Here is a 25,968-nt window from a genome sequence, read left to right on the forward strand (position 1 = left end):
TTGTAATGTATGTACACAAAGGTGTTTTTTTCTATCAACGTTGACTTTTTTGCACATTTTTGGAAATATTTAATTTGTACACTGATTTAATACTCTGACCAATTGTTGATGGGTGTATGAGAATCACGTGTGTGTGCAATGTACTACTGTCTGGATGTATGGTTTTTTTATTACTTTTGAGATGTTGCTACCAGTAACTGCACTGCTGTTGCTGCTTTACATGGAATATCTTGTGTTAAAAAAAAAAAAAAAAAAAGATAAAACGATTAAAAAATTAGCCTATGGTTATCTTGGTTGAGGGACTCAGGAGTTGAGCATTGCTTACTAGTTCCGTTTGTCTAACAACCTTCCAAACGTTAACAAACAAACAAACCCCCCTTGTAATTCTGTGTATGCATTGAATGTGTGCGTGTGTGTATATATATATCTCCCAGTAATCTTATTCCACAATTTCATTTCTACATTTTTATGAACTTGTTTTTTAAGGGTACTATGTTTAGTTAGAATAATTAAATATATAAAGGCTTTGAGAGATGATTTACTAGATAAATATATTTTCAGCTGGCTGATGTTCAGAATATTTTTTTAATTTTTGTTTTTAACCATTCGAAATGTATTTGTATTTCCAAAATCAGACACGAATTGTACTTAGAAATATATTAAAACACTCTGTAGGGACAACAGTGTCATTTCTCTTTTAAGAGTTTTGTCCTTTAGAAGAATGCGGAATGTCAGTCTCTCCTCCCTGAATTTCCCATTGGCGGTTTTTTTGTGGTTTGGTTTTTTTTGTTTATTTAAGGTATGCTTTGCCGCAGCCTGTGTTCTTAATTTATTATTTTGTTAAAAATCCCATTTCTCAGCCTCGGCCCGGTCCCCGCCGCTGCCCGCCGTCACCGCGGCCCCGCTCTCCTGCCCGCCCGCGCCTCCCGCCCCGCGCCGGGGGCGGCCCCGGGAACAGAAAATCGACGGCGCTCTCGCCGTGGGTCGCCGGCTCTGCGCCTCCTCCCCTCCCGCGCGGCGGAAGTGACGCGCCGGCCGGCCGCTGGCGTGCGGCGGGGCGCTGCGCGGCGGCCATGGGCAGGAAGGAGCGGGGTGAGCGGAGCGGCCCGGCCCCGGCCCGGGCGGGGGGCAGCGGCCCGGCGGGGGGGGGGGGGGGCGGGGCGCGGGGCCGGGGGAGCGCGGGGCGGGGAGGTCAGCTGTGGGGGTGCCGCCGGGCCGGGTGGCGGCCGTGCCGCCCGGTCACGGCTCCGGCTTTGCTCCCAGATAAGAAGAAGTCCAAGAAGCGCCATTACGATGACGACGAGGACGACGAAGACGACGCTCCCGGCAAGGAGTCGCAGGAGGCGGTGCCGTCCGCGGCGGGGAAGCAGGTGGAGGACAGCGGCACCAAAGTGGACGAGTACGGGGCGAAGGACTACCGGCAGCAGATGCCCCTGAAGGCCGACCACGCCTCGCGTCCCCTCTGGGTGGTACGGCCGGCCGGCGGGCGGGTGGGTGGGTGGGTGAGGGCGGCCGGGCCGCCCTGCCGCGCCAGCCCTTCCCGTTAACTGCGGTTCGTCACGGAGCGAGACGCGCCGCGGGCCTGGGCAGGTGCCCCGGCTGCCGTGGGCCTGTCCCTGACCGGGGGAGGGTGGCGGGGGGGAGCTGACAGGGTGGCGTGTGTGGGCACGCCGAGGCAGGGGGCTGGGGTCGGCCTCGGCCGCTGCCTCGGAGCCAGCGTTGCCCGGGCGCCGCCCGGGGCGGGCGAGCGCCGTACCCGCAGCGGCCGTGCGGGCTGCGAGCAGCCTGGGAGCCCCTCGGAAAGCCCGGGTGGATTGCTCCCATCCCAGCAGTCTGCTCGCAGGCCCCCTCTCTCTCGGGCATCCCTTGCCGTGGGGGCGCCGTGACAGGAGGGGGCGGTGGAGCGCCTTTAGCCAGATGTTTCTGGGAGGGAGATAAAACGGCCTGTAGAAGCGACTGCGTTGGCTAATGACACCAGCGGGGTCTGTCGTTGCGGTGACACAGCAGCGGCGTTCGTATGCTGCAATGAAACAGGCTTAAAGGCAGTCTGGTCTCATTCTCTGCAGCTGGTACCGTTGGTTTTCTCTGCCTTGAAAGGGGCAATGATAAACCTGTCCAAGGCTTGGCTGGTACTCCCAGCATATAGACAAGAGGTGGCTGTCCTGCCAGCATCTGCAGGGCGTCTGTTACTGAATGCTGTGACACACGAGTGCTATCTTTCCTCCTCCATTTCTTCTGTGTAAAAGGAGTGAGGAGTTTTGCTTTGTTTCGGGGCAGCAGGCCTGGAAGATTGCCTCTGCTCAAGCAATTTGCTTAGCATTAAAAAAAAAAAAATTTCCCAACGTGTCAGTCTGGAAAAGCTTAATTGATCTGGGTGCGGTTTATTCTTAGTGGCATAGAAGGGACAGGGACAAATCAATCAGGGACCGTTCCAGAAGACAGAAATTGTATGTTCTTGTGTCTCCTTCCTTCTTTTTCTTGTAACTTCATTGTTAGGGCAAATGCTTTTTTTGAAACTCTATGATGTGTTGCTACCTAAATGGTGGACTGTCTCGATATCATAACAGCTGCTTTATAGGAAAAGCCTGATTCTGTTCAACTAACACCATTGTACCTTCAGCATTCCTTTTTATTTCCATAGGCTCCTGACGGCCATATTTTTCTGGAAGCCTTTTCTCCGGTTTACAAATACGCACAGGATTTTTTGGTTGCTATTGCTGAGCCTGTGTGCAGACCGACCCACATTCATGAGTACAAGCTGACTGCTTACTCGCTGTATGCTGCTGTTAGTGTTGGCTTACAAACAAGCGACATCACAGATTATTTACAAAAACTGAGCAAAACTGGAGTCCCAGATGGAATAATTCAGTTTATCAAGGTAAAGCTATTTTATTGGCATTGGAAATATATGTACTGCTACTAGTGAAATCCTTTCCTGCTGCTTCTGCTTAATTGATTTATTTTTTTAATCATTCATTGTTTTTACTGTCTTATTCTATTTTGTCACTGTTTCAAGCGAACAGAGGCTTCATCTTATTTTTTTTGTCTTTTTCTATAGTATATTGCTGCACACATACTATTTTCACAATATATCCTGCATGGGGTTTATACCTTAAAAAAAAAAAAAAGCAAACTCAAGCGTCTGTGCACACTTGCAGCTAGTAGGAATTGTACGTGAGGAGAGTTTCCTCAGATTTACTCTGGAAGAAGACTGTGAACATGGGAGGCAGTCTGGAATAGCCAGGCACTATAAAATATAGCCTACCTTATCCTGCAAGTATGTTCTTGCAGTCTTGGAACCAGACTGGAATTGGATATAAAAACTGAATATCTGTGACTCATCTTCTGTGTCAGGTGATGTGTGCGTCTTCTGAAAATTCTTTTTCAGGTTTGTTTTGTAAGCATAGCAACATTACAAGTAAATGTTTTATGATACCATGCTTCCCCACAAAGACTTAAACTGCATTGCAGCATTTGGTCCCAAACATGGAATCACTCTTTTGCCTATTCCTAACAACTACTCTTGTTTGTTTGTAGCTGTGTACTGTCAGCTATGGGAAGGTGAAGCTGGTACTGAAGCATAACAGGTAAGTGGCTTCTTTCTTAACTAGCATGGCAGAGGAAGTCTTCCAAATGCACAGATGTGCATAAATGAGTGGTCTCAGTAGCTATTGAGTCTTACTGCTCCCAGCTGAGTGTAGCATCTGTCAATACAAGATCGCTTTTTCAGTTGTTGAAAGCGTTTAATACATTAGTCAATGAATTCAGTTTGGCTGTCCTGAGCTACTACTGGTTATCATTAAGTTTTTAAAAGTAGGTTGCAAATTTTATATTCTAGCTTGTTTCTTTATTGCTTGGACTTGCAGTATATCCTTAAGGTTTTCAGATAATTGTTTCATTCGTTCCTTAGTGATTTACACGAGCCTGGTTAGACAAGTTTTTCTACAGCTGTTCTTCAGTCTTCTGTATTCTGACTTGTAATCCGTTAGTCAGGAAGGGCAAGCAAATCCATTGGCAAGAGGTGTACGCTTGTTGCTGGGTTGAATCTGATTTGTTTTAAACATAGAAGATAACGTTGGAAGGGACCTTGAGAGGTCAGCTACTTTAGAGCTGACCAATTTTATCTAAACCTGTGATTCTGTGGTAGGAAGAGGGAAAGGAAGGAGACAGCAGAAACCCGAAGCCTATGTCTGTACCTTGCTTGTGTTTTCTTTTATTTCTTCTGCAAAGTTCTTTGTTGTCCAACAGCCATGGATAAGCCCTGGGACTATAATCTAACGCTCTGCTTGTGCTGCTGCTTTTTTGAACCTGCTGCTTTGGGTAGAACTAACGCTAGTATTACTAGCAGGTTTTTGTCCTCTTCCTAGGTGTTTCTGAGAAAAAGATTTCTCCTATGCCGCTTCAGACTTAAGTGTCTCTTGGCTCATATTTTATCTGTGACCTCCAAGGAGCATCATTATTGATGAATTGGCAGGGAGAGAAACAATTTCAGGATGCACTCATTTAAATTTTTAGATGGCTTGTGTTTTGGAGGTTTTAGATTTTTGTCTTTGGGGCTTTTTTGGTCCCATGGGCAGGACTTTAAAACATCATGTTCAGTGTTTTCACAGACTTGCCTCAATTCAGTCTCAAAAAAATTGACTTGTGTCACATGTCATAAATAAGACGTGTATGCGAGAGGTCTCTCTAGGCAGTTCTGCTGGAGTTTTCCCACTCACGTTATGTTAGAGAACATTTGAGCAACAAGGATAACTGCAAAGTGCACGATGGTTTTGCTATGAGGCATCTTTTAAAAATTTTGGTTGCCATAATTTATTTTTAAATTGTCACCCCCAAGATTGGATACTTGAGAGTGCATCTGGGATAGCTATGTATTTAAGCATCAGTGCCACTATTCCTGTAAGGTATTCAGTTGATTAGTTCATAAAAATGGGGGGGGTTGTTCTTAATTTTAGGTATTTTGTGGAAAGTACCCACCCTGATGTCATTCAGCAGCTTCTGCAAGACCATGTAATTAAGGACTGTCGCCTGAGAAATGCTGAGGGTGAAGAAACAGAGCTCATTACAGAGACATTCACAAGTAAATCTGCGGTATGTTGCACATGTTTCAAAATTATTGAACTAACAGTAGATAAACTGTTGATTATTTTAAAGTGGTTACTGTTTGTTTGTTGTATCAGCAGTTGCTTTTGGTTCTGATAGCAATGATCTGTGCCTTCTTAACAAGCCCAAACTGGGAGGGGGGCAGAGTGTATCTCTAATGAAACCCTTGGTAAAAATTCCTGTCCCATCTATTTCAGATTTCCAAATCCAGTGAAGGTGGCTTTGGTCCATCAACATCACAGGGAACAGATGCTCAAAATAAGCCAGATGTCCCAGCTGACTTATTTGAGTTTTATGAACAGATGGACAAAGATGAGGAGGAGGAGGAGGAAACACAGACAGTGTCCTTTGAAGTCAAGCAGGTACAAGTATTTTAGTCTCTGCATTTGTAGCTTTGAGGAATGTGCCCAGGACTTGCAAATAAGCACGAGAACTTTGTAAAGTACTGTGGGTCTTTGTTTGATAGGGGAGATCACTGGAAGTCATTAACATTTCTTTCCTTCTGCCTACCAAAATCTTTGAATCTTCCTCTTCTGTACAGAGGGCGGCAGACGGGGCATTGTTCCTTCCCTACCCACAAGGCATAGTGCTCTCAGGCCAGAGAAAGGCTCCAGAGACTGAGGGAGGTTCCTGTCATGTGTGGCCTACTGTTGCTTTGTGCAAGACAAGGGAGAATTCAGTGGAGGGAAAATCTGCTGTTGGTTTCAGACCGCTCCCCTCCCGCCCCCGTTTTTATTTTGTGGTTCATGTTCGCAGAAGGAACTCTAGGTGGTTCTGATTGTACAGCTTGAGAAGGGTAGCTGGAGGTTGGAGCACAGTCCTGGCTTGACCTTCAGAGAACTTTTGTAGAATTTCTCAAGTTGTTTTTGGACTCAGTGTTTCTAATGATGTCTAAGTGGGGAAAACAGAATTTTTTTTAAAAGATAACTTAGTAGCTATTTTGTTTATTTTAAAAAACCCAAACCAACAACCTCTCAGTGATTGAATCAACCTGTCATTGTGATGGAATGACTGCATTACCAAGGTATGGAGATTTTCCACATAACAGATGTGCAGCTTTGGTAGGTCCATCTGCGTAACACACAGAACCTTTTGTGTCTGTTATTGAGTTCCTTGTTGCAGGACTTCATAATGTAGTTTAGTCACTGCCGGATAAACAACACATTGGAGATTAATGCGTCATGTTTTTCCATTTGTCTAAATAGCCCTCTCTAATATCAACTGTTATTTAAAATGTTTGAGGGGGCAGGGGTGATCATGAATAAAGGTTTTGGAATAAACTTGAATTCTTGCAAACTTCATGAGCATAAAAAATAAATGTAACTTTGCATGGTACTATATAATCTGGTTGTTTGTAAAAAAGAAAAAAAAAAAAAAGATTCAGATGTGGAGAATTTACCATCTGATGCTTTGTTTCTTCTTCAGGAGATGATTGAAGAACTTCAGAAGCGTTGTATCCATTTGGAGTACCCCTTGCTGGCAGAATATGATTTCAGAAATGATTCTGTGAATCCTGATATTAATATTGATCTGAAACCTACAGCTGTCCTCAGGCCCTATCAAGAGAAAAGCCTAAGGAAGATGTTTGGAAATGGGCGAGCCAGATCTGGTGTGATTGTCTTGCCATGTGGTAAGTTTCTGGGTTGGTTTAGTTCTTCATTCGCCTGTAGTAAAGCAACTTCCAAATATGACAGCTGCTTAGATTTCAAACAGAAGTAGGGACTGTTCTGGGTACCAATGTGCAGAGTCCTGTTGGTTTTTAGCAAGTGGATGGTGAGGCTGTGGTGAGGGAGAGTCTGGTTAATAGAGCTGTCAGGCATGTGCTTACATCCCTGTAGTGACTGACGAACTGATTTGTGATTGTAGTAGCTTCAGATTACCATTCATGCTTTCACTGTTCTCTCTAAGTCAGCTTTGCTGATCTTCCAGTGAATTGTAAAGCTGTTGCCATTGGAATCATTTGCTCCTTGCTTGGGAATGGGGAGACTGGGGGGAGCTGGAAATACAAATATGGCATAAGCGGGGTGCAAGGAAGAAGAGAGTTCATGTGCACAAGTTCTGGGCAGGGGAGCTTGAGAAAGAAATGAGGAATGTGCAGACTGGGACAACCTACGGGAAGCAACGGAAAAAGGATAGAACAGGAGACTGCATGCCAGTGACCTTGGTACTGAGAGTGGAGGAGGCACATGGGAGATACGGCAGGGGCCTGAGAGTGTGTAAGGGATGCTGGAAGAAGTGTGAAGGAGGAATGGAAAGATTTAAGGACTTGCTATGTGAGGGGATGAACATAGCTGGGAGGGGCAGTGGGAAAGGTCACCTCTAGGGGAAGCTTTCTGTAGCCACCTGGAATTTAACATGCTTTTGAAATTAAGCAAGCATTAAAATGATTTCTTCTAATTGGCAAAGCCATTGTTTACAATTAATTTCTTGAGAAAATACAGTTACATGTCCAGCAGACATTCCAGCTGTTTTTTTAGGAGTGAATACTCCATTTCTTTCTAAGCTCAACATGACCCGGCAGTGTGTGTTTGCAGCCCGCAAAGCCAACCGTATCCTGGGCTGCACCAAGAGAAGTGTGGCTAGCAGGTCGAGGGAGGTGATTCTGCCCCTGTACTCCGCTCTCATGAGACCCCACCTGGAGTACTGCATCCAGCTCTGGGGCCCCCAGCATAAGAAAGATGTGGACCTCTTGGACCGAGTCCAGAGGAGGGCCATGAAGATGGTTAGGGGGCTGGAGCACCTGCCTGATGAGGACAGACTGAGGGAGTTGAGGTTGTTCACCCTGGGGAAGAGGAGGCTCCAGGGAGACCTTATAGCGGCCTACAGGAAAGATGGGGAGGGACTCCTTAACAGGGAGTATAGTGATAGGATGAGGGGTAACGGTTTTAAACTGAAAGAGCATAGATTTAGATTAGATGTAAGGAAGAAGCTCTTCACTGTGAGGGTGGTGAGACACTGGAAGAGGTTGCCCAGGAGGGGCTGTGGATGCCCCATCCCTGGAAGTGTTCAAGGCCAGGTTGGATGGGGCTTTGACCAACCTGGTCTAGTGGAAGGTGTCCCTGCCCATGGCAGGGGGTTGGAACTAGACGATCTTTAAGGTCCCTTCCAACCCATACCATTCTATGATTTTTTTTTTTTAAGATTATTACAGTGAAGAAACAACAAAGAATTTGCCTTTACATGATTTCAAATCCTCTCACAGTTTTCCTGTTTTCTTTTGCTCTTTTTTGGTTGTTTTTTTCCTACTCCAGTAATATCTGAAAGGTGACTAATGACTTCTTCCCCTGCAGGTGCTGGCAAGTCTCTAGTTGGAGTGACAGCTGCATGTACGGTCCGCAAGCGGTGTCTGGTCCTTGGTAATTCTGCAGTGTCTGTAGAGCAGTGGAAGGCCCAATTCAAGATGTGGTCTACCATCGATGACAGCCAGATATGTCGGTTCACTTCTGATGCCAAAGACAAGCCCATTGGCTGTTCTATAGCTATCAGCACATATTCCATGTTGGGGCACACGACAAAAAGATCCTGGGAAGCAGAAAGAGTAATGGAGTGGCTTAAAAGTCAAGAGTGGGGCCTTATGATACTTGATGAAGTACATACTATACCTGGTAAGGAAACGGTGTGCAAACCTTTCACTTTATTTACACTGTTAATATTACTCTGCTCTTTTAGAAGTGGTGTTTTTTGCTGTCTTTTCTTGTGATTAATATAGTGAGTAAACCATAGCTTAGTTTTGAGACAAGTAAACCGCCTTGTTCTACTTGCTTTTTTTTCTTTTTTTTTTTTTCCCCTGATACTACAGACTTTTAGCTGACTGTTAGTTTTCTGAAACCCTTCGAATTAGACACTGTGTTTTCTATAATGGCAGTGTAAAATACAAGTGCCTTTTTCTGTGTAGGTCGATAAAGTGCTCTTAAGATACCTGAACTACATTTGTATAATTTTGCTGTAGATGAATTTGAAGAGGAGAGGAATTCATCTGCCTTCTTTCCTTTCGAGATGTAGTGGCGCTGTAGGCTAGCTTTTAATATCTATTTCTATTCAATAAAATGAGTTACCATAGTGATTACTGTCCAGAAATAGCTGTTGTATTTGAAATTACTATGTAATTGAGATCTATACTATTGGAAAGCAATAATGTAGTATTAAAGTGTCTGTGGAATAATCCTGGATAAAAATACCACCCAGGATTCTGTTAGCTGCTCTACCTTGTTCTGATGATTTCATTTGAATATAATTTGGTGTCTACAGAAATGATGGATTTCAGAAGTAGACCTTGATGACTAACTGCCATTTTAGCAAAGTAGCATGTTGCTGCCCCTGTTCTTTCATTTTTGTTCTTTCTCGGTTTCATAAAAGTTAAGGTATAGAATCTCCTCTGTGAACTCTAGCAATGCTAAGGATGAGCAATTCTGTCATATACTAAAAGTCCTGAATGTGACAGCCAAGAGTCCTTGTGTCATAGTTCTTTCTATGAAATACTGTATGGCCTAAAACAAGCCATGTAATCTCTGAATATATTGATTTTCTCTCAGGAAATGCAAAATAATAAAGATGCCAGAAGGTTTACAGGGATTTTCAAAGTATACTGAAGATGTAAACTAAAGCTGCAATCAGCATGAAGTTTTGCTGTAGTGCAGATTTGTTAGAATTGTACGTAAAATGGGGTAAAATTTCCCAACACTGTGTTTGCTTTGTGTTCAGGAGTTGATGAAAGTGGTTTTTTTAAGTTGCAGTATTTGTCTTCTAAATCCATTCAGGAAAGTAAACAGAAAATTTGTCTTGCATTTCTTAGCAAAAATGTTCAGACGTGTGCTCACTATTGTACAAGCTCATTGTAAACTGGGGCTGACTGCTACACTGGTCAGAGAAGATGATAAAATTGTTGACCTGAACTTCCTGATCGGACCAAAGCTCTATGAAGCCAACTGGATGGAGCTGCAGAACAGTGGCTACATTGCTAAAGTCCAGTGTGCTGAGGTGATGCTCTGCTTTTTGGTACTACTAGTGTTTATTTAGTATGTGTATAACTTCTTTTTTAAGGAAGATGTATAAAATTGTAAGTATTTAACTGGGAAAAACAGGTGCCCTGAAGACTTTTCACTTACTTTGTAGTTTAGGCCAGGTTGTCGCTGGTCAATATGAACATGTGGTAGGCAAATCCAGTAGCCGCGTGTTCTTTAGAGGGACTTCAGCACTATTCCTGTTTGTGGGGATTGTGGTGCTTGATCGGCTGTCTCCAAGTCAGCATTCAGAAATGTGAACAGTGGTTGCAGTATTGTAGACCTAGTTCGATGCCATTGACGTTTGTGTTGTCTGACTTGACTTTGTATCTTAAGCTCAGTTCTCTGTGGTAGCGTAACATCATGTTATGATGAGCATAACATCAGGTGATATGCTGGAAGCTTTTTAGAGACTTCTTTAGAGACTTCAACTGGCAGACAGTCTGTAGTTGTTTGAGGAAAATTCTTGTAACTCTTAAAATGAAGAAGGATAATAGAAAGTTTAAAAAATGTAAGAAAACACCTTTATTTCAAGCCTGAATGCACGAGGTTGAAAATTGAAAACATAGGACTGGATCTTACTATTTCTTTCCAATATACTGGTGTGACCTCTGTTATTTCCAGCATATGAATGAGAGAAAAATCTGGTATCAGAGAAGTGGAAACCTTTCACACAGGCATGTTAGAACATTAAAGTAACCTCTCTAGGTCAGACTAAAGGTCTAACTTACTATATAGTCTCTGGTAATTGTCAAGGAAGATACTTAGGGAATAGTACAGAAACAGGACAAACATAATCTGTTACTTCTCATACTTCCCCAAGCCCTCAATTATTCATAAGCTATACGTGGTTTCTGTGTAACCATCAGTGGGTTTCTTTTTCATGAACTTGTCCAGACTCCCACTGAATGGAAGTAAAGTTTTAGTAGCTGCAGTGTGCAATGGTAGAGTTTCATAACTCTCTCTTGGGTTTTTTCCTGTTTTTTTTTTTTTTGCTTTCTTTTTCGTTTTTGCTTTCTTTTTCCATTGTTTGTGTGGGGGGTTGTGTTGGTTTGTTGTTGGTGGTTGTTGTTGGTTTTTGGTTTTTTAAACCTGTCTTGCTAGTTTCATGCAATTCTTCCTAGCTCCGGTGCTGGAATAAAAGATGCAGATGCAGGTCAGCTGTTCTTCTGAACTTTGTGCAGATTGGAGGTTGTAGAATTAAAAAAACCCCACAACTATTTTTAAGTAATAGAATGCAAGGGAAGAGCATCTAGAAAACAACTATCTTGAGGGGAAAGTAACCAGTCTGCAAAATCAAATTTGACTGTTGAGGCACTTTGGTTAATTCTGCCTCGGGAGCATAATTCTTCTCAGTCCCTGACTTCCCTTTAGACATTGAAAAGTGAAGCATGGGCTACCTTTGTTCTGAATGATGTGAAAATTCTGCAAATTTATATTCTTCAGGCCATTGTTTTGAAATAACATTCAGTGGGACTACCAAAAGCAAAGAATGAAAAAAAGCAATGTTGATGCCTGATGAATAACAAGTCTAATACATGCACAACTGCATTGCATATTTGTTTGGATTTTCTTGACATGTTGTTGAGAAGTAGCATCTTTAATCAAATTGGCTTATTCCCCATAGCCGAGAAAGATGTCTGGTCTGCTCTTTAAGTGCGGTTCTTTCCAGGTGGCAAGAGAGGGCAATTTTGCTGTCTGATAAGGCAGGTCGTGGTCATTGCAGGTACTACTCTTTCACTGCTCTAAAGGAGAACAAGCAGCACAGTTTAAAGAGTTAAAAAAAGATTAAAAAAGAGAACAAGCCTGTTCTTTAACTGTATTTTCAGGGTTTTGTAACCTAGAAATAATCCTTTCCCTGCTGCCATACTAAGTTATTGGTTTGAAGTGTGCATCTTGCAAAATGTAAAAATGAAAAGATTATTGGAGTGAGAAGATTTTATCCATTTCTAAATCCAGAAGAGAGTGCAAATACAAATCAAAATATATTGCTTGCCATGTAGTCAGAAGCATTGAACAATAGACGAAGTATTTTAGTACAATCAAATGTTCAGTATTCATATCTCATTCTCACTTTGAAATATTCTCTTCTGATTTAAGAATTTAAAATCTTTCATATAGACAGCATACAACAACAACAGTGCCTATTCAATGCATAAGTTTATTGTTAATGTAGTTAAGGGATTAAAAAAAAAATCTCTAGCATTTAACTCACTGGAAAAAATGTTTTGAAACAAAAAAGTAGTTCTTAACAGTACAGAACAATTCAGATTGTTTAAATAAACTTCTGAAAATTGTCACGTAACTTCCTTAGCTGAACAATGGTTATGAAAGAGGCTTTTCTTTGCAGTATTCTGTTAATTTGAACTGTGCAGTGGATATGGGGGAATAACCCATGTACAGCAGAATTACTGTCTTCTAAATTATATGCGCTATGGATAGTGTCATTATATGCTTTAGATAGTGTCACTGCATTGGCATAAACTTTTAAACTTCATAATTTTTTCTATTTTCTTGCTAGAGTAGAAAAAGTAGCTCAGTAAGCCTAGACTTGTGCAGTGCTATGGTATGTATTTACATAATAAAATAATAGTTTAGGGAAACCTGATGCAAACTTCTAATCAGTCTTAGTGTTTTGAAAGCTGTAGACTCAATAGCTGTTAAAATAAAGGTCACTCCTTTGCGGGTATATGAAAAAAAGATTGGTAAATTTGTTCTGTAATTAAGACTAAATGTGTCTTTGAGCTTTCAGAATATGGATGAAAATTAATTTTTATGGAAAAAGCATTGACCACTGTGACAGGGTGATTACACAGACAGTTAATGCCTTTAATTATTGCTCTGTAAAAAGTAGTAGCATTCAGTAAACTTACCAAGTATGAAAGATAAAGGAAATATCTTCCAGTCCTGCTGCCTATTTCTGTCATGGATCTCGCTGCCGAAGCATTGTGGAAGGCCAGAGTATTAATGAGGTTAAACAGTTTGGCAGTGCTGGGGACTACACCAACCAGTAGCTTTCAGTTTAGTAAAGATATTACTGTGTTAAAATCTGTGGCCTCTGCTATATAGAAAGTTATAATGCATTATCATCCCTCCCCAGTATCTTTTCAATTCCCATGGGAATAAAATAAATAAATAATGGAGGGTTACTTTGTGTGTGCATGTATGTATGTTTTTTAATTCTAGGTTTGGTGCCCAATGTCACCTGAATTTTATAGAGAATACGTAGCTATCAAAACAAAGAAACGGATACTGCTGTACACCATGAACCCAAATAAATTCAGAGCCTGCCAGTTCCTGATTAAGTTTCATGAGCGACGGAATGATAAAATCATCGTATTTGCTGACAATGTGTTTGCACTGAAGGAATATGCAATCAGACTTGGGAAGTAAGTGTTTACAACTAACAACGGCACCGTTGTTTTCCTCCTTCCTAGAAAATTGTCTTGTAATCTCGCAGCTTTCAGTAGTCTTTAGATGTTTCTTGAAATACTTTAACTCCAATCTTCCTATATAAAAAGGAGCTCAGAAGAGTGGTTTTTTTGGATGGATTTTATTGGCACTGCAACATTATTTTGGTGTAGAACTGTTTGAAAAGAATCTCTGTTTAGTACTTGCCTCAAGAGGAGTTTTCATCTAAGATTTCTGTGAAAGACTGCTAGTATTTCTCAATCCATTTTATTATTATTAAAAGCCAGTGGAAAAAGGAGGGACTTTTAAAAATATCACTAGAACTATTTCTTTAACAGATGGTAGCTTCTCCCGACTCTCTGAGACAGAGGTTTTCAAATATACACTCTCTGGAGTGTATCAAGATCTCCTGAGACCCAGGGCATTCCTCTTCAGATTCTCAAAAGGTCTTAACCTTAGTTTTTTTAGATAAGACAAGCTTTTTGGGGATCTGTGCTGTACCAGAGGATATGGCTCCCATGAGCTCCTCCGCTACCTTAAATGACTCTAATGTGACTGCAGTTAGAGAAGGTTGTACAAATAGAGTTTAATGAGGGGTTAGCATCAGTGTGTTTGTAGGGTTTGGGGAGGGATGATCAGGGAGAGTGTTTGCCAGGATAAGGCATAGAGCAGTTATTGGGGAAAATAAGCATAGAAGCTGGCCTCATCCTTTCTTTGACAAGTCCAAATAACACCTGCTTGCTGGAAGCTGTGGGGCATTTTGACTGTGTATGATTTCATGTCTAGGAATTTCAGCAGTACTTCTTAGCAAAACCACAAACAAGCCTTACACTTTCCAAAATTCACGATCAGTTTTGACTGTAGTTTAACAGCCATGTTGTGTTGGTTTGCTGTGACATCAAATAGTAAGCAGAGCTAACGGTACTGGATGAATTCCAACACCCGTGGTCTCTTTCATCATCTTTTTTAATCTGTCTGGACAGAGATTAGCTGTAATGATGCCTCTGGAATGTCTCTAGCAGCGTTAAGTGCACCACAGAAAAAGCCTTTAGCAAAGGCGATGCTGGGTTGGGTGCTTGCTAAGTAGCACAACAGTTGTTAAGTGGGGTAGACGCTGTAGAAGCACGGCAGGAAAAACAGTTGAAGAAATATTAGGGGCTTACTTCTCATGTTCTTGAGTGAATTCTCCATTCCTCACATCATTTATGGAGCTCCAGGTTATATGGCTGTCAGTGTTAGAAAGAAAGGAGGCTTGCAGTGCTGGGTAAAGATGAGGGAGTCTTTATTTTAACCAGAGAATTTTCTATCATAGTTTGCTGAAACATGCTGAAACAAAGGGAGCTGTTGGTTTGGGTGAGGCAGGAATCGCATGTGTAAGGAGGAGAGAGCAGCCCAGGGGTTACGGCAGTAGTGGCTGGGGGTGTCTGCCCGGCCTCTGCTGGCCCAGTAGGAGGATGGTTCCCACTGCACTTCTCATGACCTGATTCAAGCACGTAGGGTGGGTGCACTCCAGGAGAGATGGCCATTGTCTGGCTGTCTCTGCCGGCTCCTCCCTTACCCCCCCTTTCCCTCTGTGCTGGCAGGGAAAGACCATGCACATGGCAGGAATTATTTTGACTATAATTTGGGGGGCTGCAGAATTCAGATTTACGTAGCCACCTTTTACTCTGTCATGAGTCTGTCATCCCATGAGTCTGTCATCTAGTGTCATGTAGCTCATGTGCTAACTGTTTTTTACTGGTGTTACTAATATCTTTACATCACTGTTTCTGGAGGACTGTGCCTCCATGGTTTTGACAGTTATGTCAGTTAATGGGAGAGGGATCTGTCTTTCCAAATTTCTCAAATGTCTTTTTGCAGCGAGGAAAAGGAGTCAAAAAAAACCCCCAAAAAAGTCAATTTTGCATTGGATGTTCTAGGTTCAGGAACGTGGTCAGATATATGTTAATGAATCATTGCCAAGTAGGATCTGGGTAGGTTAAAATGGAGGATTGATAGCCAAGAGTTCTAGGTTACGCTGTTCTTAATAAAAAATGTGTTTGAACACCTTCTTGATGGCTTTAAGAAACAGAAGGCTCACAAATGTTTTAGATGCAGTTTAAATCTTCCATTTAACTTTTGTTGGGGATTAAAATCATCACAATTTAAATATTAAATGAAATTTCAAATAAGGCTTAAAATATTACTGGATGCTACTAATTGAAAAACAATAGTATTTTTTCAGAGTTGACTAATTTGCCACTTTCATGTTCTAGCTGTGTTTTTCTAAAAATTTGGTTAAATACACAAAGTAGAAGAATTAGATTACAGGTAACTAGGATTGTTTGGTAAAAGAAAAACTTGAATAAAGTTTGTAGTAAAGAAAGCAAGAGGAGCCAATGCACAGGAATTGGCTACCACCCATGTATTTGCAATATTAAAAGGTAAATGAAACATTTGAGGTTGTTCCTTGTGTTAGAAATAATGTGTGGAAGTGGGAACAAAATAGAAATTGTAGAACTCGATTCCTGTTATTTGGAGATGCTTGTTAACATGCATTTGGAAAAGTAGTGAAACAGATGAAAAAGCAGTGGCTATGCACTCCTGCATGCCTCTCATTTTTTGTGTGGGCTTTGCTGTTTCTAGCTTCTTGCTTTTTTTTTTTTTTAAATCTGCTTAGGCAGGAGGAAAACAGCCAGAGTCTAGAGAGAATCTTGGAAAATTCATAGTAGCCCAAGTTATTAATGAAGTCTGTGGGTGACTGAGAGTTTGTGTGAGCCTTCTGGGTTGAGATATTAAATGTTGCAGATGAGTGATTGTCAAACATTAGAAACCTTAGGTGAAATGCCACTGTGAGCTGCTCGTGGCCATGGAATGTTTGGGACCTTGTTCTCATTTCAGTAGATTCAGAAGGTATTAGTAGGGGCAAGAGGTTAGCTTCAAAAGCAAAAATAATTCTCCCAGAACAATATCCAGCAGCCAACTTGTGGTACTCAGCATGTCATTGATAGAGAAGCCTGGATTTTCAAGTGTTTAAATAGGAAGTAAAAGTTGCAGCTGTCAGTGTGCTAACTCAGTAGATTTGGGGGAAAAAAATCTCTTATTTTAACAGCTGCCTTCAGTCTTTCATGTAGGCTTAGCAAATGCATTCAGTCTGTTGATACATAGCTTCATTGGTGCATGTAATTGCAAAACATTTATAACTGTCGGAATTTATTTCTGGCAGACTGGGTTGTGGCAGAGGGTTCCACAAACAATTGTGCAGCTGCCATAAATAGCCAAACAAGCTGTAAGTAAACTGTAAGCTGTACCAAAATCTGTTTTGTTTTGTGTACTGTACTCCCTGCCATGGTATCTTAGTACCTCATAAGAAATGATTGACAAATCTTGAATTGATTTAATTTGCATATGTTCTGTTCTTTTCAGACCCTACATATATGGTCCTACTGCACAAGGAGAAAGAATGCAAATTCTACAAAACTTCAAGCACAATCCAAAAATCAACACTATTTTCATTTCCAAGGTAAGTGAGGACATTCAGTCCTTATGCCTATCTTCAGAGTGAACTTTATTTAAGAGTAAGTTATACATGCATGTTGTGCATTTGACATCTTTGTATCGCAGGTCACAAAGGTGTACTTTGTATTAAGTCTTTGTTGATCATATATGGAAATAAGATACTGCTCAGAGGCTGCTTCTGTGTTATAGGTAGGTGACACATCCTTCGATCTGCCAGAAGCCAATGTTCTGATTCAGATTTCGTCCCATGGTGGGTCTCGAAGACAGGAGGCTCAAAGACTGGGGCGAGTGCTGAGAGCCAAAAAAGGTAAATGAGGTGGTTGTTGGGCTCTGGGCCTTGGGTCATAGTATCATAGAACTGCAGAGAAACTGGATATTCGTGATACTTCTTTATATTGGCCTTGGATTATGTTTTAGTCAAAGAGAATATGCCTATATACCAGTGCATGAAAGCATTTTCTGGGTCAGTAAAGCGTTGTCTTGGGAAAACTTCCAAAGGACAAAAAAAGCTGAAGGAAAATGAACTTTTCATTCTTTGGTGGTTCTTTCACTTTTTCATTCCTTGGTAATTTCCTTAACATGGAATCGTTTTTAAAAAATGGTAGTCTCTAGAAAGCACATTTTTGATACTGCAGATTACTTTCTTCTAAAAATGGGATTTGTTTCCAACTAGTTGGTTTTTTGCAAAACATAACCAAGGAGCTTTTTGTTTAGAAGGATGATTTTTGAAACACCTTCTACTTGCACTCTAAGATCTGCATACACTTATTTCTATGTGCAGTTTGTGCTTGTTACAGCTGAGGCTTTGTTTGAAAATGCATACAAAACCTATGTTAGTGAATTAACAAAGTCTTAGTGAAACCTTGGGTTTTAAAAGATAACCCAGTGCTGTTTGGGTAATAGATCTTACCGACTGCAAGTTTAAAAACATAAATTGTACGCAGCCTGGTATATCCTGGGTTTCAAATAGCCCTATGAATTCTTAGCTAAATAGCTTTGTCTCACCTTTTTTAATGCAAAACCACTGCAAACACTGGTTTACATTGATAAAACTTATCCTTTGTCTTTTTCTATTGAACTTTTTTGACATGTGTTGCAATCCTTGCTTTTGACTTTTTACTTCTTCCTTACATTATAGACTTAAAAATAATTTTATCTTTCACCTTGCCTAGCATAATAAAGAAGCAGGTTCTTTTCAGAGCACCAGTAATTGTGCTTTCTGTTTTTACCTTTTCACCCATTCTGAAGTTATTAAGAAGAAGAGTAGGAATTTCTATGCTGTGTACTTCGTCAGTCAGTTTGTGTAAGGTCCGGGTGCAGCTAAACTTTGCAAATTGTTTTTGTGGAGAGACAACTTATTTAAACACCAGTATTCAGTCCTTTTTTGTTCTTTGTTGCAGTGTTCCAAATGGAACTAATCACTCAGTGTCTTTGTCTCCTAGGCATGGTTGCAGAGGAATACAATGCCTTTTTTTATTCTCTTGTATCCCAAGACACTCAGGAAATGGCATATTCAACAAAGCGACAACGGTTTCTCGTAGATCAAGGTTATAGCTTCAAGGTAACTTGTCCCTTCTATTTATTATAATTGTGGCCTAAGAATATAAGTCATATTCTTTCACGTTAGTACTAGGTCAAATACTTGAGAATACTGCTTATGGAGTGTGTTAATGAAGGTTTTGCTCGCAAGCAAGAACTGTTCCAGTATTGTCTTATCATCTATATTACTGTGAGGGTAGATACAAGTAGCTTAGTACAGCTTCTAGAAAAGTAAGTATTCTAACTTCCAAGCAAGCACCCATTGGGGAGTGAAGTGGAACATTACTTGCATGGTTGGTTTATATTTATGCTGTTCAGTTGTCCGTCCATGCAGGCCTCCTATTATACATTATCATACTGGTTATGCATAAAGCATTGCTGATAGGTATTTATGTCATAGTCGCTGGCAGCAATTCAGAAAACTTCCAGAATATCACAAGTCACAAATAATTTCCAAAGAACTCCAGTTTCAGACCAGTATTTCACTAGGGGAAGAAAATCTTTTTCTTTATGGCTAAGGACAACATACAATGGGTGGGATTCATCCGTCCTACATTCATACATCTGACTCTGGGAATCATAAAGTTTAGGTGTCTGAAGTGTCTAGCAACCTGTTCCAAAACAAATACCTTTCAGGGATCCTTGTCTACACACTAGTCTCGTGCACCATTTCCACAGTGCTGTGCAAAGCCTGCAGTGGTACAGAAAATCAGTCAGGATGCAGACTTGTTGATACGGTGGCTCTGTGTTAGCAGAAATTATTCTGGCTAATGGTGGTCTTCAGACTGTGCTAATTTAGCTTCCACCAACAGTTTGACTTTCCTCTTGTAATGTTCTCTCACGGAATTAAGTACATCTCCAAAATCACTGGGTTGAATGTTAATTGATTAAGAAATGACAGAATTTACTGCAGGAAAAGACTCTTACTGCAGAGTAGAAATCTTCTGACCTAAAACTAAACCACACCCCTCAAAATAGAGAACATTTTCACTGTTGACAATGGAACAGAGTCATGACTTGAAAGTCAGAAGTTTCCCCTAAAGTCCCTTTTGTAAAGGGCTGAATGCCGTCTCATTTCTCCCAGACATACTTGAAAATTGATCACCCCTTGTACTTCAGTTTATTATGTATTTCTGTGTGTCGTCTTCTTCCAAACATAAAATCTCACTCCACTAAAACTCCTCTATTTTATAGATTTCATGGTGTATCTCATTTATTTTTCTTCTAATACATGGGCTGCCCCATGTGCTCATCTATTGGGTTGTTAAAGGCAACAGAGTGTCATGATAGCTCTTGCTTTTAGGTAAATATTCCTTTACAAAACTGGAGTTTACTGCTCTGATTAGAGGCCTTCCCAATAAGAAACGTTGCTAAGAAGAAGAGTAAAAGATAAGGCTCCCATATCTGCCTTTAGAGAACAAGCTCAAGCTTATGGTGTTGACAGAATCATGCAAAGATTGCATGAGGTGCCAGAGCAGGCAGCCTCCACTGGATTGCACTTCAGCTATTTCAGAGCTTTTCCTCATGAGGCATACATGCAGTACGGGACATCCCTATGGGTAAAGCCTTGCTGAACTGCAGTTATGCTAAAGTAAATAATTGCTCTGTAATCAGTGGCCCATTAAAGAGAGCTTTAAGGGGGTCCTTACACTGAAACAGACATGCCACAGTCTTTATAGGTAAAAACCTTGTTTTGCTTTGTAGTGAATGTATTTTGACAAAATTGTGGATCAGTACTAAGCTGCAACTAATTACAGCAATTGCATCTATGCGGCTATAGCCAAGAAGATTAGACAAATCCCTTATATTTGAATGCTTTCGATTTTAGAACCAAGAAAGAGGCTAAAATAGAGGGATTTTTATTTTGCAAGGAAGACCTAGTCCTAGGAGCTTTGGTGTAATATCGGAAAAAAAGCAGTGCAAGTGGCAACTCAGTATCTGGAGCAACATTTTAGCTGAACAGTACTGGAACATTCTTTATTTGCAATTTAGGATCAAAATGTTAGAATATATATTTTCTTCTGTTTGCCAGACTTTAAGCCTTAGTCATAGCTGGCATCAAAGAATAATAGGGGTGGAAGAAACTTCCAAGAAGCCATCTATTGTGTTTCTTCATTCCAAGCCAGGATCAACTATGTGTATGTCATTCCCAGCAGATCTTATTCTTCCAAATATGGAGACTCTACCTCATCTTTAGGTAACTATTTCAGTACTGATGTCCTCTCCTTCAGAATTTTTGTTCCTAAATTACTAAAAATGTATTACTCCTTTAAAAGGGTAACAGTCTTTTCTTCTAGGACTTACTTTCTTCTCACCATCTCTCAATAGCTCCATTCTCTGCCTTTCATCAAAAAGAGGACTGGAATAATAATTTTTTTTTTTGCTAAATCACATATTTTGTCTTTGCTTCTTAAATAGGAGTCTTGTCATCACAATTTACTGCTTGGAGTTTACTGCTAGCAGGTTTTATTGATTAGCTAACCATAGTTCAATTATTTACTGTATCATGTTTTTATTTAGAGGCTGAATGTAGGCCATATTCAATTTTAAACCAATAGCAGAAGAACTCACTATATCAAAGAATTGGGGATAACTTTAAACTTGGCATCTGTTGAACAGCTTAAAAAATGATGATGCAGCAGGAATTCTTTCCGTTCTATGAATCACGTTCATACTGTTTTGCAACCACAACTGGAAACAGGCTAATGCAATTTAAAACTGCTTTTTGTGACTCCTTTTTCTTTGGTTTTGAGATGATCATAGGACATGCCCTTCTAAACAGAGGGGGGACCATAGTGTTCCTTTAGTCATATAGTAGGACAGGTTGCTTCCCTGAATGGATTCTTAAAACTAGGATGTTTCTCATGAAGATATCCGTATTTGAATTCGAAATTGCCATTGACAACAGCCCACAACAGTGATTATTTGTTCTAGTATTTCACTACCCCGTTTTTCAAAAACAGTACTTTGCATCTAATGTGGATTTGTTTTACCTTAAGCTGTATTTATATTTTTTTAAATCAGTCTTTGTGATCAGATCCAGCCAAGATTACTGAGGTAATTAGTTTCTAATTGTATTAACTCAAGAGGTAAGCTGAAAAAGAAAGATAAGGAGGGGAAACACTATGTAAGGGAAATGGCTGAATTAAAATGTCTTTCTCAAAACTTCTTCAGGCTGGAAACATAGTGGGAAAACTGAGATTCTCATGTATAAACATACGTTTACCAGAATGCATTTAACTGCAGGAAAAAATCTTGTGAAATTTCCAAAATACCTCTAATGAAGAAAGCAGGATGCCTATTATAAAGCTTTATAAGAGAAGCTCGAGAGCTTTTCAGTTCTTCAGAAGAGGAGGTTTTTCAGCTAATGACATGTATGGCACTGTATTGCCAGTAGATGGCATGTGCCCTGCATCCGTGGTCATCGAATTTGGAAGAGAACAAATGTAACAGCTAAGTTACCTTGTGTCTAAGTACACAAACGTTGAAAGAGCCTTTTGCTGTGCTGCTGGTGCTTAGTTGCAGGTTGTTGCATTGTCTCTCAACGACTGGTCATACACCTCAACTTGTTAGGGTTTTTTCTCCCATGTTCCTCAATGTTTATTGCTAAATTCTCAGTGTCGGGAAAGCTAGTGGATTACTTTCGTTAAATATAAAGTACTAGTTCTTAAACTAGACAAATCTATTGCCCACAGCACGAAGCTAATCTTGCAGTAAGTTGAGTATTCATCTGAGCTATATGTGCTTTGGTCAGGTTCTTGGTCAATCTGGTATGGACAGTGTTTGGCTGACATTCTCTGTCCATAACTTTTCTTTTTTTTTTCCCCAAAGGTTTGTATTTTGCATTTCCAGCTAGGATATAACAAGGGATGTGGGTGTATGCATGTGTGTACACCACTTAGCAAGATTTTATATGTATCTGCACTATCCATAGTGTTAAGCTGTTCATACCATTAATAAAAGTTGAAGGCAGTTCCAACAGGATGCAGAATCAGAAATCCTTGTCTTGGTTTTGAATAGCTAGCACTGAGGAGGAAGAGCCCTCACCTTGTACTGTGCTCTGTTTCTTAGGTAATAACAAAGCTTGCGGGCATGGAGGAAGAAGAACTTTCTTTTTCATCCAAAGAAGAACAGCAGCAGCTTCTCCAGAAAGTCCTGCAAGCATCTGACCTGGATGCTGAGGAGGAAGTAGTCGCTGGAGAATATGGTTCAAAGTCAGCTCAGGTAATGAAGAATGCTTTGAAAAGGATGACCACAAACGTGACAGAACTGGACCATTTCATTTTAGTTCTAAATGTGGTGCCATCATTGATGCCCTAGTATCTTTGTGAAACATTGGAGAGCAGATTATTTTTATTTTTTGTTTTAAACTGCATTAGCACTTAGCTATTTGAGTAATTCACTTGTTGGGCATTAGAAAGAAGTTAGACATGGAATTCATGTTTGAGGGAGAAGATGACAGATCTGTTGTTACAGGTTTGGAAGTAAATATTCTAAGTCACGAGCAAAGAAAATATTTTAAAACATTTTTAAGATACAGATATGTCACAGCACATACTCTTTTGTGACACTGTGCTCCTTGAATCAGGCCCTGATTTCCTCATGCCCAGATTTCCTCATGCCCAGAGGGCAGAAGCCTAAGGGCCACTTTTGTTCATTTTCAAGAGAAGTACTATTATTATAGGTAGTAGTTTGACATTTTCAGCAGCAGATGTGAGAAAAATAAATGGCCTGAAAGATTTATTGATACATAAGGTAAAATCAAGCTACAATGTGGTAATAATTTTCTAGGGTTAATTTTTAGCTAAATGGCATTGTGCTGAAATGCATTAGGAATTCCCACTCCAAGGTATCTTTCCATATTAACCCTTACATACATTTATATACTTATGATGAATGGCAGGCAGTGACCTTCTTTGTAGAAATTTTTCTTAAGAAAAAAAACTTTGAAGGCTTTTTTGGCATTAAGATCACTAAATAAACAGTGCTGCCCAGTAGCCAGGGGGCATCAAGAGGTTAGAGTTGGTCTATCTAATCACACACAAAGCATGTGTTTTTTCTCCCCTTACTTGCAGGTGTCACGTCGCACAGGCACAATGAGCTCTATGTCAGGAGCAGATGATACGGTTTACATGGAATACCACTCTTCACGGAGTAAGGCATCTTCAAATAAACACATCCATCCACTATTTAAACGCTTCCGGAAATGATGTCCTTCATGTGTGCATTTTGTTAAAACTGTGGATCCATGTACCTGATTCCATAACTAAAAATATGGAGTTGAAATTTCTGACAGGTCCTTTAAAAGACTTTTTTTTATATGCATCTATATGGCCACATATTTACTTAGCAATATATGTGCTTTCATGGGTGAATGTGAAAGGAAAAAAGGAACTAAATCTTACCACAGGAAAGATATTATCCAGTGACTGGATCCTGGTTATACCTGTCTGGTTTTCAGGGTAATTAATAGAATTTATTTTTATCAGCTGAAGACCCTTTTTCAGAAGAATTCTGGAAAGGTTTTGTAAATGGCATTTGTACTGATGTTTGAAATATTATTTATCTGATTATTGTGTCTGCTCAACAAAATACTGTTTTTAAAAATGCTTAAATAAAAGTCATTCATTGAGCTGAACAAATCCTTGTAGGAGCACTTTACATAATATTTTTAATCTGGGAACTAATTTATACTTATGACTTAACCTGTCTTAAAATTATAACAGATTGTTTGGAAATATTTTGAAGTTCCAAGACAAGGAGAAAGAGGGACTTTGTCTCCAAAGTAAACTCAAGGGAAGTGTTAGTAAATACAAATAAATTCTGTGCTCCATTTTTCCTCACTTTTGTTGCTACTGTTGAGAAGTTACTGAAATAAAAGCTGTTTCCCTTGTCATTTATATTCTATTTATTAACCATGCAATAAAACCATCTTAACTGCTAAACAGTGCAATGTTACTGCAGAAGTGACTGAATCAAAAAGTGTTTTGACTTGTCATAAGTGAGTTGGAAGCAGAGGTGTGAAGGAAAGGTTCCCCAGTTTGGGGCTTTTTTCTTAATGAAAACTGCAGTACATTTCTAGAAAATTTGAGGAGAGGTGAGGGTGGTTTGTGGCAGAAGAACACTTTTTAAATAACATCTGCTTAATATTGTAACAGTTATGCTACTTGGTATTGTATTATGTGGTGGGGTTTTTGCTGAGAGTTTGTAGAGCTTTAGGAACAGCCTGTGAAATAACATTGATCTTGATGTGTAGGTTCAAAATAGGGCAGTATAAATCTTTACCATACTGGAAGGAGTATGTATGGTAGAGCTATTCTGGTTATATGACAAATGTGCTTCAGAAAAATATTGATGCCGTTTCTTATTAGCATAAATTCACAAATTGAGAATATAGAAATATTGGAAACATAATTCAGAACACATGGTGCTTGTTTTCAGTCTCTGTATCAGTTTGAAAATGGAACTGATCCAGTTCAGTTTAAAGTTTGTTTAGTCTTTGAGCCCTACACCATAAAGCCTGGTTCTTTCTCTTGTTCTGAGTCTTCTGCCTCACAAACTGGGACTGGCATGATACTGCTTGAGTGGCTTATACGGAAGAGATTTATGTGCAGTATTCTGGTGCTGATTTCCTCTCCCCAGTTTTAAAGCATTATTTACTTCTAATAGTAGTTTGGACCAGCTCTTGTGGCAACAGTTAGTAGAAAAATGATAATTTAGTATAATGGGAGGGGTCTGTGACAATGGGATAGCTGAGCAAGTCAGCCAGTGTCCCTCTGCATAATTCTAACACACTTTATGAATTGCTTTGAAACTATTCTCCACTGTTCATAAACTTGAAAAAAACCCCAACCTACTAAATGTGGAAATGGCTTAATAGTAATACTGATTTTTGTAATTGTGGCACTAGTGGTAGCTGGATTTATGTCAGCGCTCTAGTTCTGTAGTAAATCTTGGCTATGATGACTAATGATCTTATTCTTCTAAGTAATGGGCCTGGGTGGGATGCAGTACTGAGCATCAAGTAAAGCATAATAAATGTTACGAGGTAAGAATGACTCCATGCTTCAGTAACAGCATGTTGGTATTCAAACTTTAGATTTAATTACTTCGACATGATTACTGCAGTAATTACTGCCTGCTATTACTCCAGACCGTAGCTGCGAGTGGGAGACTGATATGCATTTACTCACTACAAAACAGTTGCTGCTGCGCGTGGTAGCATCCGTACTGGCATATAGTTGGTCAGTTCTGCTTTCCAGACGGGTCAGTCGCTGAGAAACACTGCTGGTTCCTGTGGCTTTTGTTCCACTGGACTCTCACTGATCCGCAGTCCGGCAGTGCTCCTCACCCAACGGTCGCAATAGACTGCTCCAGAATTAGTCTCTAATCCCAGCCGTCTAGGAAAGTAAATTGT

At 40.3% G+C, this 25,968-nt stretch overlaps 1 protein-coding gene across 3 annotated transcripts; it reads left to right on the plus strand.

Annotated features, from left to right (window-relative positions):
- The first annotated feature begins 1,022 nt into the window (after positions 1-1,022).
- Positions 1,023-24,447, plus strand: ERCC3 (ERCC excision repair 3, TFIIH core complex helicase subunit). Of its 3 annotated transcripts, none has more exons than XM_049799462.1 (15): positions 1,023-1,092; positions 1,264-1,469; positions 2,642-2,878; positions 3,538-3,587; positions 4,956-5,091; positions 5,301-5,465; positions 6,529-6,733; positions 8,394-8,708; positions 9,896-10,080; positions 13,290-13,492; positions 16,920-17,016; positions 17,202-17,319; positions 18,455-18,573; positions 22,623-22,775; positions 23,627-24,447. In XM_049799462.1, the coding sequence occupies exons 1-15, from the start codon at positions 1,074-1,076 to the stop codon at positions 23,759-23,761; spliced, it is 2,343 nt and encodes a 780-aa protein (XP_049655419.1). In that variant the 5' UTR covers positions 1,023-1,073; the 3' UTR covers positions 23,762-24,447. The 3 variants fall into 3 exon arrangements, 2 of the variants coding, with proteins under 2 accessions (XP_049655419.1, XP_049655430.1); XM_049799473.1 differs by lacking the exon at positions 23,627-24,447 and adding an exon at positions 20,584-20,748 and having other exon boundaries at positions 22,623-22,708; XR_007505947.1 differs by lacking the exon at positions 18,455-18,573 and having other exon boundaries at positions 23,627-23,760.
- The last annotated feature ends 1,521 nt before the right edge of the window (positions 24,448-25,968 follow it).

Source organism: Accipiter gentilis, chromosome 1 (genome assembly GCF_929443795.1).
Source record: "Accipiter gentilis chromosome 1, bAccGen1.1, whole genome shotgun sequence".
In the NCBI taxonomy this organism is placed as follows: Eukaryota; Metazoa; Chordata; class Aves; order Accipitriformes; family Accipitridae; genus Astur; species Astur gentilis.

Bases quoted from the DNA above. Each gene is read 5' to 3' on its own strand.
- ERCC3 (XM_049799462.1), top strand. The intron at 2,879-3,537 runs GTAAAGCTATTT...GTTTGTTTGTAG, and splicing joins GAATAATTCAGTTTATCAAG to CTGTGTACTGTCAGCTATGG. The intron at 6,734-8,393 runs GTAAGTTTCTGG...CTTCCCCTGCAG, and splicing joins TGTGATTGTCTTGCCATGTG to GTGCTGGCAAGTCTCTAGTT.